This window comes from Crocuta crocuta, unplaced genomic scaffold (assembly GCF_008692635.1).
Source record: "Crocuta crocuta isolate KB4526 unplaced genomic scaffold, BGI_CrCroc_1.0 scaffold125, whole genome shotgun sequence".
In the NCBI taxonomy this organism is placed as follows: Eukaryota; Metazoa; Chordata; class Mammalia; order Carnivora; family Hyaenidae; genus Crocuta; species Crocuta crocuta.
In genome coordinates, this window is record NW_027531143.1 from 1,799,977 (window position 1) to 1,817,275 (window position 17,299).

Here is a 17,299-nt window from a genome sequence, read left to right on the forward strand (position 1 = left end):
AACAATGTTGTTACTCCTTTCTCTTTCTTTCTATTCCTTGTTTTGCATTGACAGCTGTATTTCCCAGTTAGGAATCACAGTTGTTATATTGGGCAGATATGGCCAATTGATGGAGAATTGGCATTTGATAGAGAATGTCAGAGACAACTGTTACCGAAATCTCTTTTGGGTAGATCAGTGGTATCAGGCTGTTTTTATACATGTATGTATTTCACATAGTTAAAACCATGTAAGTCATAACACATCAAGAACTGATCAGTTTTTTCTTTGGTTTCAGTGGGTTTCATTGTTTCTCTTTTCACTATTAAGGTACAATGAGGGAAAAATCAAGAAAATATCATCTCTTGTTCTTTTACTTTCTGAAATTATGATAGTTTTAATTTTTGTATTTTTTTCCCCTCTCATACTATACCATTTTATTTATTTATTTTTTTACAAATAGTTTATTATCAAATTAGTTTCCACATAACACCCAGTGCTCATCCCCACAAGTGCCCTCCTCCATGCCCATCCCCCCTCCCCCCACATCCATCAGTCCTCAGTTTTTGTCAGCATTCAAGAGTCTCTCATGGTTTGCCTCTCTCCCTTTCCCCCACCATTTCCCCCCTTCTTCTCCCCCTTGTTCCTCCGTTAAGTTCCTCCTAATCCTCCTATACGTGCAAACATATGATATTTGTCCTTCTCTGCCTGACTTATTTCGCTCAGCATAACACCCTCAAGGTCCATCCATGTTCCTACACATGGCCAGATTTCATTCTTTCTCATTGCCCATACTATACCATTTTAAAACAAATCAAAAAAGGGGCGCCTGGGTGGCTCAGTCGGTTAAGCGTCCAACTTTGGCTCAGATCATGATCTTATGGTTTATGGGTTCGAGTCCCGTGTCGGATTCTGTGCTGACAGCTAGCTCAGAGCCTGGAGCCTGTTTCAGATTCTGTGTCTCCCTCTCTCTCTGACCCTCCCCTCACCTGTTCATGCCTTCTCTCTCTCTCTCTTTCTCAGAAATAAATAAAACAACATAAAAATAAAAAAATCAAAATAAAAACTGCAGTATAGATAGGGCAGGTAGTCCTGTAAGATGCACAAAGAGCAGCAGGAGTCTTCTAGATTTCTTAAGTATTGTAACAGATTACAGCAGACTGTTTGGAAAATAGCTTGTCTTGTCAGCAGCAGGAACTTTTCCACTTTCAATAAAACCATAGAAAAGACAAGGTTCCAAATCATATTTAAGTTGCTAAAAATCATCTGGAGAATAGCTGCTGACATAGAAGTCAGATGACATTAGACATTTGGCAGCTTCCTCTTGCTGTTGTTATAAAATCCACAGTGGACAGCCTGGATTTTAAAAGAAGAGTGGCATCTTTGGAATCTCCACTAGGATCTGCTGAGGTTAAAATAGACCTGATGGCTTCTAAGTGACAGAAAATAGAATGTGCGTTGGGATGGCAAAAGCAAGACCTGTAGAAAACCCATTTATATTGGTTTAAAGAAGTAGATACAGGCTTGAAGTTCCAAGTACCAAGGTTGAAGTAGGTCTTCGTTTTTTCTTTTTAAAAGTTTTTTTAATTTTCAAGCAAATGCTGCTTTGAAAAAAACTTAATATGTGAATTATGAGATTGTGAAAGAAGGAGCAAGGCTTGAATCCAGTCAGATTTTTGGCCTAAAATGTATGACTATTATGTTGAAAGTAAACATACTTTTAGTATCCTTCCTAAGAAGAACATAGTTTATGTCTATGCATGACTGTTTTATTTATTTATTTATTTTTTTAAAATGTTTTTTATTTATTTCTAGGAGAGAGAGAGAGACAGCGTGAGCAGGGGAGGGTCAGAGAGAGAAAGAGTCACAGACTGAGACAGGCTTCAGGCTCTGAGCTGGCAGTCAGCACAGAGCCCGACGCAGGGCTCGAACCCACAAACCGCGAGATCATGACCTAAGCGAAAGTCAGACGCTTAACCGACTAAGCCACCCAGGCACCCCTATGTGTGACTGTTTTAAAAAGTTCTATGTGATAAAGACAGGTAAAGCAATGTTTTAAAAAGTTTTAGGGGCGCCTAGGTAGCTTAGATGGTTAAGTGTCTGATTTGGGTTCAGGTCATGATCTCACAGTTCATGAGTTCGAGCCCTACATCTGGCTCTGTGCTGACAGCTCAGAGCCTGGAGCCTGCTTTGGATTCTGTGTGTCCCCCTCTCTCTCCGCCCCTCCCACACTTGTGCTCAGTCTCTCTCTTCCTCAAAAATAAATAAACATTAAAAAAAAAAAAAGTTTTAAGCTTGAGGCTCCAGTCTGGCTCAGTTGGTAGACCATGCTCTTCTTTTTTTTTTAAGCTTATTTATTTGTTTTTGAGAGAGAGAGAGAGAGAGTGAGTGAGTGTAGGAGAGGGGGAGAGAAGGAGGGAGAGAGAATCCTAAGCAAGGTCAGCACTGTCAGCCCAGAGACCAATGTGGGTCTCCAACTCATGAACCGTGAGATTGTGACCTGACGGCTGAAACCAAGAGCCAGACTCTTAACTGACTGAGCCATGTACATGTCCCTGGAAAGCATTCTTTTAGGCATTTCTAAAGTTAAAGATTAGGCATTATGGGGCATAAGCTGCATATTTTAACTTTATAAGGAAATATCATAAATTTAATTTAGAGCTGAGTATTGGAAAAATAAGAATTATAACAGGGCTCTGAAAGCATGTAAAGGTAATGTAACAGGTAAAATGATCCAGAGGAAATATATGAGAGGCTTTTTAAAAACAGGGATTTTCATGTCATGGGTATGATCACTTTATGTAACAAGTTTTATTTAGTTTGTATCAACAAATATTGAAGTATTTACAGTATGCTCAATGCTCTCTTAAGAGCTGTGGGGACTACCAGGAAAAAAGAAAGAAAGAAAAAATAAAAAGATGAGGAAGTCCATGAATGATGGCCACAGTTCAGCTAGACAGATGGGCTAGATATTCAGGCATTAGTTAAATGAAAATTCAGATAGTGTATCAAATTATACATACTTATCTTTTACATAATATTATGAATAGCTAACAATTATTGAACACTTACTTTACATGTATTAACTCATTTAATCCTTACACAATTCTATTAGGTAGATTTTACTCCCATTTTCCAAGTGAGAACACTGAAGAATGGAGAAGACAAATTTACCCAAGATTGTTATCCAGCGAAGTCGCAGAATCAGAATTTGAATCCAAGCTGTCTGGTTCCAGAGCCCATGATTTTAACACTTCTGCTATACTGCCTTATGTAGAAGCAAAAAATTAGATAATTTTTGGAGGATACCTATAGGTGATAGTACTTGAGTTGCATTGTTAAAACCACATGTGTTTCTGGGTAGCATGGGGCAAGAGAGAAGAAGGAAAAATTTGTGTGTTGGAGAAGATGCAGGAAGAACTTGGTAAAGAATATATATGACAATATTAATAGCACTGAAAATTATTTAGCACTTACTATGTACAAAGTACTATGCCTCCAGAAATCTCTAATTTAATTCTTATGACAACTCTATGAAATAAATATGGTTATCTATTCTTAGTTTACCTTGATAACAAGTAGCAAAGCTAAGATCAGAATTGGGATCCAGATGCTATGCTACCTGGCTGACTCGAAATCTCAAGTTTTTACCCATTGCATTACTATGGCAAGTGGGAGTGTAGCGAATAGTATACTATATGATATAGTGTAAATGTAATAGTTTAGTATAGTGTATAGTAGTGTATATATATATATGGTATATAATAGAGTATATGTTATATAATTATGTATGAGAAATAACATACAGTATAATAATATAACATGTAGTATACTATAGTCAAAACTGAGGAGTCTTTTATTAATTAATAAACAGAATTAGGGTGAACAGAGATTATGGAAAGCTTTGAAAACCAGACAAGGAGCCATTGAAGATTTTGATTGGCAAATGGCTTTTTTTTGTTGTTCTAGTTACAATAAGGCATTTTTATACATAATTAGGCTATTCCTCTCTAACAGTTACACATATTAAATGCAATAGTCAGTGAAAGCATTTAGCAGAATACCTTGGGTACTACTTTTAGTCACTCAAAACATGTGAGTTGAGCCTGAGTCTTAAAGAGCTTGTAAACTCTTTACACTGTAGATAAGATAGGAAAAAGGAATGCCCTAATAGTACTGTCCAATAGCAATCTAGTGTGGCTGACAAATGTAACATTCAGTTTTCTAGTAGGTACATGAAAAAGTAAAATGAAAGAGGTGAAATTAATTTTAATACTATGTTTTTCTTAAACCTAGTTTATATTAAAAAGATTTTATATTTTTTGGTACCAAGTTTTCAAAATCCATTGTATATTTTACACATGTCAGTTCTGACTAGCCACATTTCATGCTCTCAGTAGCCACACATGGCTAGCGGCTACTGTGCTGGGCACCATAGCTCCAGTTTCATAGCTTGGAATCTGGTGTCAGATGACTCCTTTTGAATCCTGCCATTCCATTTCTTAACTGTGTGAGTATGGACCATTACTTAACATTTCTGTACCCTAACGTCTTCATATGTATGATGAAAAAAAGAAGAGTACTTACCTCAAAGGATTATTGTAGAATTATGCAATAATATATGTAAAGCATGTAACTTGGTTTCTGGCAGGTAGTAAGTGTGAAATAAATGTATATTGGTTTCATCATACTTTTATTGTCATTAAATAGCAAGCATCTCTTGGTTTCCATGTCTTCTTCCTGCAAATAGTTGATTATCCCCACCAAGACTTTATCACTTAAAATCCTAAACCAATCACTAAATAGCAAAGAAAGATGGGTAAACTAGGAGGAAAATGGTTGTGAGTGGTATATGCGTGGCATTAGAGTCTCCCACAACTACTGGTATTCCTCTATGGGGTGAAGATACATTGTTTTTGATTTGTTAGTATACTCAACAGACTCATCAGATTTTAACTTTTTGAACTTAGCATCATTATAGGTGCTTCCTCTATCAGGGAATAAAATTCATGTCTAATAATTTGCAGCTTCATTGTCAGTATTGAAATACTTCATTGTCTTTTCTGTTGTCAGCCATTTGGGCCAAGATACATAGATACATTGTTTCCTTTCCTTCTGTGTAAACCCTTAGAGGAGAGTGTTCAAAACAAAAAAACCAGGATTTATCTCACTCTCTTGTGTAACTATCAATAAAACATTGCTGGGGTGTATGGGTGGCTCAGTTGGTGAGCATATGATTCTTGATCTTGGGATTATGAGTTTGAGCCCTATTGTTTGGTATACATACAGATGACTTGAAAAAATAAAATAAAATATAAAATACTGCCAATTCCTTAGAAGGTACCTTATACCTGGTCCTAATCAATGCCCCTCCCCCCATACCTAAAAATAACCCTTGTCCTGATGCTCATGCTAATTGCTTCCTGGCTTTTCTTATAGTTTGACCAACTAAGTGTAGTCCTGATCACTGTAGTTTAGTTTTGTTTGTTTTGAATTTTATTTGAATGAGATCATACATATAATTCTTCACTCAACATGTGGAATTCATCTTTATTCTTACATATAACAGCATTTCATTCACTTTCATTGTTGTATACTTATTTCATTGTCTGAAAATATCTCAGTTTGTTTAGTCTATGGTAGAAGGACAGTTGTGTTTTTTTCCTAGTTTGGAGTTGTTGGAAGCAATGTTGTTAGGAATATTCTTATGCATATAAGCATGGATTTCTATTAAAAAACCACCTAAGGATAGAATTGCTAGTCACAGAGAATACAGTCTTGAACTTTCATTATACTGCCCAACTCTCCAAAGTGGTTCTACTAATTGACATTTCTACCAGGGGTATGTAAACTTTCAATACTATACATCTTTAACCAAAAAACTGCCATTTTTCCCAAATTATATCATTTTGGCAAGTGTGTAATGATAATGTGGGGGGTTTTTTTCCTGCTAAGAAAAATTTGGTAAGATTCTGAAAATATTGACCAAAATGAAACCTTTGATTTTCAGTTTTCCATGCTGTCCCTATCTTTCAGTACTACAATCAGGAGTTTATACTTTTTAGAAAGAGTATTTTATCTTTAAGTTTATTTATTTATTTGAGAGAGAAAGAAAGCACAAAGAGAAAGGGAGAGGGAGAATCCTAAGCAGGCTCTGTGCTAATAGCAGGGCTCAAACCCACAAACCAAATCATGAGATCATGACATCAGCCGAAATCAAAAGTGAGACACTCAGGTGAAAGAGTATTTTAAATTTTAATTTGATTCATGAAAGCAAGTAGTTTGAGATATTACTCGGTATTCTTTCTCATGCCTTTTATTGGCTTAATCTAAAAAAACAGATGTATTATTTCTCTTCCTAATTTAAGTTGTCATTCCAGGAATCATAACAATTACTGAAATGAGAGATATGGCCTGTGGTATACAAAATTAGATTAATGAATAAATCTTTCCAGTTCCTCTGAGCCATTTTTCTTTGTTAGATTTTTTTTTTTTTTTAAGTAAAGTACTAGCTGGTTACTGTTGAGTGATGTAAAACAGACTTTTAACTGCTCATGGGTAATGTCTGAAAGGTAAAGTGACATAAGATAAATGTCTGTGTTCCATTCTGAAAATAGCAGAAGTCATATGGAACCAAGATTTAGCTTAATTGACTTGTAATTTAATCCACTTTAAAAGTGGTTTGGCATAATGAAAATTGTACTATGGTTTCTTTTTGCATCATTAATACTAACAATGGAAAAATAACTAAGTAGATAAAGGTTTGAAAGTTGTAAATGCCAGTTTAGTTTTGTAAATAAATTTGTATTTGTGTGTGTAGTTTTTAAAATCACATATGCACTAAAAAGAAAATAATAGGGTTTTTTTTCTAGATAATTGAATGTCCAAAAATACCAGTCTTATAGCTGTTTATAAGTGTAAAACCGATTATGTTCTTTTGTTCTTAAGTTCAATGAAAAATTTTAAATTTCTAAAAGAATGTGTATTTGGAAAGTAGAATAACTTCTGATTGTGTTCCATTTGTAGTCATTTAGTAGTAGAAGGATGTTTAGCTGTGGAGTAGGTACTTTAAAATGATTGATGTAACCTTCATCTGAAAACAACTATAATTTAAACTTGGAAGATAAATGGTTAAATTGTCAAATATAGGCCTACTAAATATACAGTAGGGGAAAAATATGTTCTGTGTACAGTTATTTTTGATATTTAACAGGAATGAGTCTTGCACCTATTATGGCTTATGTGCTTTTCTTCTTGGTTTAGAGTTTGGAAAATAAATTGGTTGCAAAACTTCTAAGTTTAAATTGAATTAATGGTTTCCTTTAAAAAAAAAAAACCTACACTTCTTGTATAGAATCACAAATGTCTGTGTTTTTTGGTACTTGAGGGTTTTAAACAGGACTTGGAAAATTTCTGGTAAAGGTAATGAATTTTATTTTGGGAAAAAAGGTGGCATAGAAATTTAGATGAATAAAAGCCAAAAAGATTCCTGGTTCCTTTTATTTTATTTTATTTTATTTTATTATTTTTTGAGCGAGAGCATGCACAATTGGGGAGGGGCAGAAGGAGAGGGAGAGGGGTGCCTGGGTGGCTCAATTGATTTGGTCTCCAACTCTTGATTTCAGCTCAAGTCATAGTCTCTCTGTTGGCTTTGAGTCCCACATGGGGCTCCTCATTTATGGATGGTGCATAGCCTGCTTGGGATTTTCTCTTTACCTCTCTCTGCCCCTCACCTGCTTGCACACGCATGCACACGGGTGTATACTCTCTCTCACAAATAAATAAACTTAAAAAAAGAAAAGAGGGAGAGAAAGAATCCCAAGCAGCCTCCGGTGCCCTGCTCAATGCCTGCTGCAAGGCTCCATCTTACTAAACTGGGAGATCATGATCTGAGCCGAAATCAAGAGTCAGATGCTTAACCAACCGAGCCACTCAGACACCCCTCTGATTCTTTTTTAAAGAAGATAAAGTCTCTGACAAATTTAGCAAATAGAGAATCAATAAGAAAAATCGGTATATATTTTGTTCTTTGAGTTTTCACACTTGTGATCAATTTTAAAGCATATCAGTTGTTTGCTACAATATAGACACATCTGTAAGTAAGCATAGTATTTATTTGGAAATTACAGATTCCTAATGATAATATGTGAAGATATTGGTACCCACATTCAGATGCTTTATATGTTAATAGGCAGACTGTCTTGGCATGGCCAGATTAACCTTTTGTCAATGTATTTAAACTTTTTCAGCCCTTATAATCATTGGAACAGTTGTATTTGACCTTCAAGTAACCAGAGTAAACAACAGCTCTGATTGTTTTTGGCCTTTCAGTCCTTTAACATAGTCCTTAAGAACTGAAGAATAAGTTCTTCTTGAATTGTTTTAATTGATCAGTTTATCACAGGTAACTGGCCAGACAGCATTTCATGTTAATAATTCATTTAATTTGAATGAATCTACCAGTTCTCACTATTTGGGCAAGGCTACTTGCAACTAATTTGCTCTGTTTCAGACTCTCTTTGATATGTGCTGATTTTACAACATATTATAGGTAATCCAACTTTAGTTATTATTTACCAGTTTAAGTTATTACATATTCAGAAGCTTTTTAAATCTGATATTAAGTTTAATTAATCCCCTTTCAAAGTAAAAATGCCTGTTTTATAGCACTTTCTCCTCTGCTTAGCAGCATTTCAGAATCACTTAAGCAGTGAACACACTTTGAGAATCTTATCAGATTATATCCCATTGGTTTGTATTTATTGGCTTTCTTTTACGTTCCAGCCTGAATAAAGATGGAAGAAAGGGAGGGAGAGAAGGAGGGAGAAAGAGAGAAAGAAAAGACAGGCATACTATAGAATGTCAGTGACAAACACTATCAATTTCTTTTTTTTTTTTTTAATATTTTTATTTATTTCTAGGAGACAGAGAGAGAGACAGCGTGAGCAGGGGAGGGTCAGAGAGAGAGGGAGTCACAGACTGAAACAGGCTCCAGGCTCTGAGCTGGCAGTCAGCACAGAGCCCGACGCGGGGCTCGAACCCACGAACCGTGAGATCATGACCTAAGTGAAAGTCGGACGCTCAACCGACTAAGCCACCCAGGCGCCCCAAACACTATCAATTTCTTATCTTTTCTTCTTTTACTTTTAAGATAAAGATACAGATGTCACCATGAAGGGGAATGTGGATGAATTTGGCCTGCGAGATACCTTGAGCATTGCATCAACTGATTCCTTTGCTTCAGCAGCAGAGGTAGGACTGAGAATTCCTCATTCTTTGTCACCCAGGGAGTACAGCTTTGCCGTTGTGCTGAATATCAGTGGCCATTTATGTAGCATCTACTATGTGGTAGATACCAGGCTACAAAGATGAATATACTATGAACATGAGTTTTCAAGGGAGCATATAGTCATTTTAGAGAGGTGAACCTGTAAACACGTACTTGAGAGGGGTACTGTCATATACTGTGGATTATGGCTGAGGCATGTAATATCTTCATAGAAAGTAATATAATTAGAACTCTTAAAGATGTTTAGTTTCTTTAGCTTAGAAATCATACTTCTAGATATTTTTTTCAAGAAGGTGATCAGATTCAAAGATTTACTTACAAAAATAATCACTATAGCATTTTAACAATAATGAAAAACTGGAACTAGTCTAATGCCAAATTATTGCGCATACATAATTGAAATATTGTACTGCCAAAAGCATGTTTCCATTTACTTTTAATGGCATGGGAATGTATTTTACATCAAAAAAAGTGGTATATAGTCTCTATGTAGAGAGTATGATTGTAATTTAGTAATACGAGAACAGAAAAACGTGTGTAGTATATTGTATAAGTGTTTAGACAGACAAAAAAAGGTTAGATATAGTCTCTATGTAGAGAGTATGATTGTAATTTAGTAATACGAGAACAGAAAAACGTGTGTAGTATATTGTATAAGTGTTTAGACAGACAAAAAAAGGTTAGATATAAATACACCAGTTGTAAACAATGATGATCAATGAATTATAAATTTATGGGCAGTTTGTTTTCTACTGTGATTTAAATTTTGTATCAAAAGAGAATGCTTGTAGGGGCACGTGGGTGGCCCAGTCTGTTAAGTGACCAACACTTGGTTTTAGCTCAGGTCATGATCTCATAGTTTATGGGATCCAGCCCCACAGCAGGCTCTAGGCTGACAGCATGGAGCCTGCTTGGGATTCTCTCTCCTCTCTGCCGCCCCCCTTTCCTCTCTCTCTCAAAATAAATAAACATTAAAAAAATTTCTTCAAGGGCCTCCTGGGTGGCTCAGTTGGGTAAGTGTCCGACTTCGGCTCAGGTCATGATCTCACAGTTCGTGGGTTCAAGCCCTGTATCGGTCTCTTTGCTGACAGCTCACAGCCTGGAGCCTGCTTCAGATTCTGTGTCTCCCTCTCTCTCTGCCCCTCCCCCACTCACTGTCTGTCTCTGTCTCTCAAAATAAAATAAAGACATAAAAATTTTTAAAAAAATTTTTTTCTTCAAATGAAAAGAGAGTGCTTGCAGAGTTCACATCTTTTTATACTTATTTTCTACATAAAGCAAATTTAAAAATCACATACATTCAGTTTTATCTTAGAATAATTTTATTTTGGGGGCACCTGGGTGGCTCAGTTGGTTAAGTGTTGACTTCGGCTCAGGTCATGATTTTGTGGTCTGTGAGTTCAAGGCACCACATCAGGCTCTGTGCTGACAGCTGAGAGCCTGGAGCCTGCTTAGGATTCTTTCTCTCTCTATGTCTCTCAAAAATAAATAAACATTAAAAAAAATTTTATTTTTATGGTAGATTTTGGATATCAATGCTGTCTTTTTTCATATAAATAGTATCAGATATCTGTAATTCATGCTGTAGTGTGGAAAGCTATATTCTAATACCCTACACCCCAAGCTTTGATTCTGCCTTTTTAAAAATATTTTTAATATTGATTTGTTTTGCAGAGAGAGGGAGAGAGATAGAGTGTAAATGGGGGAGGGACAGAGAAAGAGAGGGCAATACAGAATCTGAAGCAGGCTCCAGGCTCCCAGCTGTCAGCACAGAGCCTGATGTGGGCCTGGAACTCACGAACCATGAGATCATGACCGAAGACGAAGTGGGACGCTTAACTGACTAAGCCACCCAAGTGCCCCTGATTCTGCCTTTTTTAAAGCTGTAGTGATCATAATCTTTAATCTTTTCAAAAATTTTCTTTCATATATATTTTAGCTATTGCTTAAAAGTATTATCTCCTGAATTATTTACATCTTCCTTATATTTTATAAGTTTGCAGTAGAAAAATATGTCTTCTTTTATAGAAAAGCTATTTCTGCCCATTTACTATTTGATATAGACAGCTTTATTTTTCTGTTCTTTTGTAAAATTCTTTTCCAGTTTTATTGAAATATAATTGTTATACAATGCATAATTGTAAGGTATACAATGTGATGATCTTATACACATGTATTGTGAAATAATTACCATAGTAAGATTAGTTAATATGTCCATCACCTCACAGGATTATGTGGGGGAGAGGTAAGAATGTTTAAGATTTACTCTCTTAGCAACTTTCCAGTATATAATATAGTTTTGTTAACTGTAGTTGCCATGCTTTGCAGTAGATTCCCAGGAGTTTTTCATCTTCTCACTAGAAGTTTTTACTATTTGACCAACATCTCCCATTTCCCTCAGCCCTCAGCCCTTTGCAGGCACCATTTTACTCTCTGTTTCTGTGGGTTTCGCTTTTTCAGATTCTACATGTAAATGATAGAATGCAGTATTTGTCTTTCTGTGCCTGATTTATTTCACTTAGCATTATACCTTCAAGGTCCATCCATTGTCACAAATCACAGGATTTCATTCTCTACCATGGGTGAATGATATACTTTCGTGGCTCAAACCCATGAACCGTAAGATCATGAACTGAGCTGAAATTAAAAGCCAGATACCCGGGGTGCCAGGGTGGCTCAGTCAGTTGAGCATCTAACTTTGGCTCAGGTTATGATCTCGCAGTCTGTGTGTTCGAGCCCCACATCAGGCTCTGTGCTGGCAGCTCAGAGCCTGGATCCTGCTTCAGATTCTGTGTCTCCCTCTCTCTCTGCCCTCCCCCACTCATGCTTTGTCTCTTTCTGTCTCTCAAATATAAATAAATATTTTTAAAAATTTTATTAAAAAAAAAAGTCAGACACCCAACTGACTGAGCCACCCAGGTGCCTTGGGTCTTATATTCAACCATTTTGTCACTCTGTGCCTTCTAATTGAAGGGTTTAATCTATTGGCTTTCAAAGTGGTTATTTTTTTAAACAAAATTTTTTTTTAATGTTTATTTTTGAGAGAGACAGAGTATGAGCAAGGGAGGGGCAGAGAGAGAGGGAGACACAGAATCCAAAGCAGGCCCCCAGCTTCCAAGCTGTCAGCCCAGAGGCTGATGAGGGGCTCGAACTCACAAACTGTGAGATCATGACCTGAGCCGAAGTCAGACACTTAACCGACTAAGCCACCCAGGCACCCCCAAAGTAATTGATAAGTATGTACTTATTGTCACTTTGTTACTTGTTTTACGGTTGTTTTGTAGTTCCTCTCTGTTCCTTTCTTTTGTTCTTTTCTTTCAAGGATTGCTGGTTTTATTTAGTGATATACTTGGATCCCATTCCCTTTATTTTTTGCATATGTATTACTGGTTTTTGATTTGTGGTTACTGTTAGTTTTGTAATAATGTCTTAGGCATATAGCAGTCTATATTAAGTTGATGGTCATTAAAGTTTAACCCATTTGTTTACTTCTCTCCCCCTTCCCCAACATTTTAGGTATATGGTGTCATGATTTATATTCTTTTATTGTGTGAGTCCCTTGACTGATTTTTATAGATATACTTATTTTTACTGCTTTTGTGCTCCCTACTTTTCTTATTCCTGCATATAGTCTTTCCACTCAAAGAGCCCCCTTTAACATTTCTTGTCGGGCTGGTTTAGTAGTCATGAATTCCTTTTAACTTTTGTTTTCCTAGGAAACTCTTTATCTCTCCTTCTATTCTGAATGATAGCCTTGCTGGATAGAGTATTCTAGGTTGTGGTTTTTATTTTTTTCTTTAAGCGCTTTGAATATATCATGGCATTCCCTTTGGCCTGCAAAGTTTCTGGTGAAAAATCAGCTGATAGCCATTTGGAGTTTTTCTTTTATGTAACTATTTTATTTTCTCTTGCTGCTTTAGAAATTCTCTCTTTATCTCTACTTTTTGCCATTTTAATTACTATGTGTCTTGGTGTGGGCCTCCTTGGATTGATCTTGGTTTGGGGACTCTCTGTGCCTCATGGATCTGGATGTCTGCTTCCTTCCCCACATTTTAAGCTATTATTTCTTCAAATACATTTTCTGCCTTTTTTTTTCCCTCTCTGCTCCTTCTAGGATCCTTATAATGTGAATGTTATTACACTTGATGGTGTTGCTGAGTTCCTTTAGTCTGTTTTCATTTATTATTGTTATATTTTCTCTCTCCTGTTCAGCTTGATGGCTTTCCATCATTGTGTCTTCCAGGTCACTGATTCGTTTTCTGCTTCCTGTAGTCCTGTATTTATTCCATCTAATGTTTTTGGGGGGGAAGGAGGAAGAGAGAGACCATGTGCACATGAGCAGGAGAGGGAGAATCTCAAACAGGTTCTACACCCAGTGGAGAGCCCACTGTGGGGCTTGATTTCATGACTGTGAGATGATGACCTGAGCTGAAACAAGAGTTGAAAACCCAACTGATTGAGCCACTCAGGCACCCCCATCTAGTTACTGAATTCTTCATCTCTGATTGATTCTTTTTTATGTTTTCTATTTGTTTTTTGAGGGTCTCAATGAGGTCCTCCACTTTCTCTCAAGTTCAGTGAGTATCTTTATGGCCATTACTTTAAATTCTCTATCAGGCATATTACTTATCTCTATTTTATTTAGCTCACTTACTGTGATTTTGTCCTTTTCCTTCATTTGGGAGATATTCCTCTGTGTCCTCATTTTGTCCAACTCTGTGTCTAGCTCTATGTCTAAGTCAGCGCTGTCTCCTGCTCTTCAAAGTAGTGGGCTTATTTTATATGGAACTACAAAAGACCCCGAATAGCCAAAGTTAATATTGAAAAAGAAAACCAAAGTGGAAGGTATCAAATCCCAGACTTTAGCCTCTACTACAAAGCTGTAATCATCAAGACAGTATGGTATTGGCACAAAAACAGACACATAAACCAATGGATTAGAATAGAGAACCCACAATTGGTCCCACAAATGTATGGCTGGTTAATCTTTGACAAAGCGGGAAAGAGTATCCAATGGAAAAAAGACGGTGTCTTTAACAAATGGTGCTGGGAGAACTGGACAGCAACATGCCAAAGGATGAAAGTAGACCAGTTTCTTAGACCATACACAAAAATAAACTCAAAATGGATGAAAGACCTAAATGTGAAACAGGAAACCATCAAAACCCTAAAGGAGAAAGCAGGCAACAACCTCTTCGGCCTTAGCCGCAGCAGTTTCTTACTTGACACGTCTCTAAAGGCAAGGGAATTAAAAGCAAAAATGAACTATTGGGACCTCATCAAGATCATCAAGATAAAAAGATTCTGCACTACAAAGGAAACAGTCAACAAAACTAAAAGGCAACTGATGGAATGGGAAGAGATACTTGCAAATGACATATTAGATAAAGGGCTAGTATCTAAAATCTATAAAGAACTTACCAACTCAACACCCAAAAAACAAATAATCCTTTGAAGAAATGGGCGGAAGACACGAATAGACGCTTTTCAAAAGAAGACATCCATATGGCCAGCAGACACATGGAAAGATGCTCAATGTCACTCATCATCAGGGAAACACAAATCAAAGCCACACTGAGATACCACCTCACAATAGTCATAGTGGCTAAAATGAGCAAATCAGGAAACTACAGATGCTGGTGAGGATGTGGAGAAACGGGAACTCTCTTGCACTGTTGGTGGGAATGCAAACTGATGCAGCTGTTCTGGAAAACAGTGTGGAGCGTCCTCAAAACATCGAAAATAGAACTACCCTATGATCCAGCAATAGCACTGCTAGGAATTTACCCAAGGAATATGGAGTGCTGATGCATAGGGACACATGTACCCCAGTATTTATAGCAGCACTTTTAACAATATTCAAATTATGGAAAAAGCCTAAATGTCCATCAGTTGATGAATGGATAAAGAAGTTGTGGTTTATATATACAATGGAATACTACTTGGCAATGGGAAAGAATGAAATCATACCATTTGCAGCAACATGGATGGTACTAGAAGGTATTATGCTGAGTGAAGTAAGTCAGTCAGAGAGGGACAGATATCATGTTTTCACTCATGTGGAAGTTAAGAAACTTAACAGAAAACCATGGGAGAAGGAAAGGGAGAAACATAGTTATAAACAGGGAGGGAGGGAGGCAAACCACAAGAGATTCTTAAATACAGAGAACAAACTGAAGGGGAGGGGGATGAGGGAGAGAGGAAAATGGGTGATGGGCATTGAGGAGGGCACTTGTTGGGATGAACACTGGGTGTTATATGTAAGCCAGTTTGACAATAAATTATATTTTAAAAAGAGGGGGAAAAAGTAGTGGGCTTATGAAGAAGAGGTCCTGTAGTGCCCTGTAGTGCAGTCTTCCCTGTTGACCAGAAACTGGTGCTTCAGGGGTGTCTCCTATGTGTTTTGCTAGTGCCCTGCTATTGTGGGTAAGCCTCTGTTGCCTTCAGTCCAGAGTGTGATGTGCCTCTCTTTGCCTGTTGTGGGCAGGGTTTAGTCCCTTTGTTGTTAGTGGGCCAGTCTGGGGCCTTGGGCTTGAGTTGGGTCAGACCAGGAGTTTGTCAGAGATGCAGTAGCACTGAACTGCAGGGCACTTTCCCTGTGTTGTCCCCTGAGAAGCTTTCACTATTGGGAAGGTCCTACAGTCAGACCTGATATCTGCCTCCATCCCACTGCTGGAACCACATTCAGATGGTTATATGTGTTTTGTTTTGTTTTTCCTTCTCCCAGAGCTAGAGTCACTTTGGAGTGGTGCTGGCCCCTGTCAGGGCTGCTTGCAGACTGCCAGGCTCATGGCATCATTTTGGATGGGCTCCATTCAAGTGCGTATTGTAGGGGATAAGACTCAGGAGAACACAGGATCAGGGTGGTATGTTAGCAAGGTTTGTGCAAGTCTGCTATGGGAGGAGACTCGGAGGAAGGACCTGTGGGAGAGGGCGTGTCTGCAAGAGAATGTCAGGATGGGGTACAGTGTTAGCAAGTTATTTGTGGAATATTGGTGCTTCACTCGTTACTACAAGTGTCCATGTATCTAGGCTGGGTGCTCAGGGAGGGAAACTGTGCCTGCCAGCTCCTTTGTTTTTTGAGAATTCTCCCAAAGATCCACGCCCCTCCAGTACATGCTCTGAGATCAGTAAACAAATCTCCCTCCCGTATGCTCCAGGCATTAAAAAAAAAATTTTTTTTTAAATATTTTATTTGTTTCTGAGGTAGAGAGACAGCGTGAGCAGGGGAGGGTCAGAGAGAGAGGGAGACACAGAATCTTAAACAGGCTCCAGACTCTGAGCTAGCTGTCAGCACAGAGCCCAATGCAGGGCTTGAACCCATGAACCGTGAGATCATGACCTGAGCCAAAGTCGACGCTCAACCGACTGAGCCACCCAGGCGCCCCTCTCCAGGCATTTTTAAAGTGCTGCTTCTATGCAGTAACTCAGCAGGCTGTTTATTGTACTGTCTCTTTAAAGGTGAGGGCTCAATTTACTGTTTCCTTCTGGCTCATACAGAACCAAGCCTGCTGTTTTTAAAGTTGCAGGTGTTAAGCTCTGCCAGTCGTAAGAACTAGTGAAATTTGGACCAAAGCCTGTTTTACTCTGAAGGTTTAGGTGGCCTGAGTGCTTGGTGTGAGGATCTTTTTCTCTCCCCTCTCCATGTTGGTGGTATCATGATATCTCATGAACAGTCCTGTGAGTCCCTTTAGCTCCTGACTGCTGCTTTACCCCTCCTACCCATTTTGATGTGGCCTCTTCTTTACAGTTAGCTGCAGAGAGTTTGTTTTGCCAGTCTTCAATCATTTCCTGGNTTAGTTGCATCCCTGGGATGAAGTGAGCATAGGATCTTCTTACTCTGCCATGTTCCTCTTAATTTTTCTTTCTGATTGATTGCTGTGAGTGTACAGAAATGTAGCTAATTTTTATTCATTGCCTTTGCATCTTGCAACTTTACCAAATTTGTTTATTAGTTCTAACAGTTTTTTGGTAATCTTTTAAGATTTTCTATTTTATTTAAGATTTTTTTAATGTTTATTTTTAAGAGAG

General features: G+C 37.7%; 1 protein-coding gene across 3 annotated transcripts in view; it reads left to right on the plus strand.

Annotated features, from left to right (window-relative positions):
• Positions 1-17,299, plus strand: part of MIGA1 (mitoguardin 1) — a 93,524-nt gene that overhangs the window by 50,683 nt on the left and 25,542 nt on the right. For all 3 annotated transcript variants that reach the window (XM_077771080.1, XM_077771082.1, XM_077771081.1), the window contains exon 8: positions 9,131-9,231. In XM_077771080.1, coding sequence (XP_077627206.1) covers positions 9,131-9,231 — 101 coding nt within the window. The remainder of the gene's footprint in view (positions 1-9,130; positions 9,232-17,299) is intronic.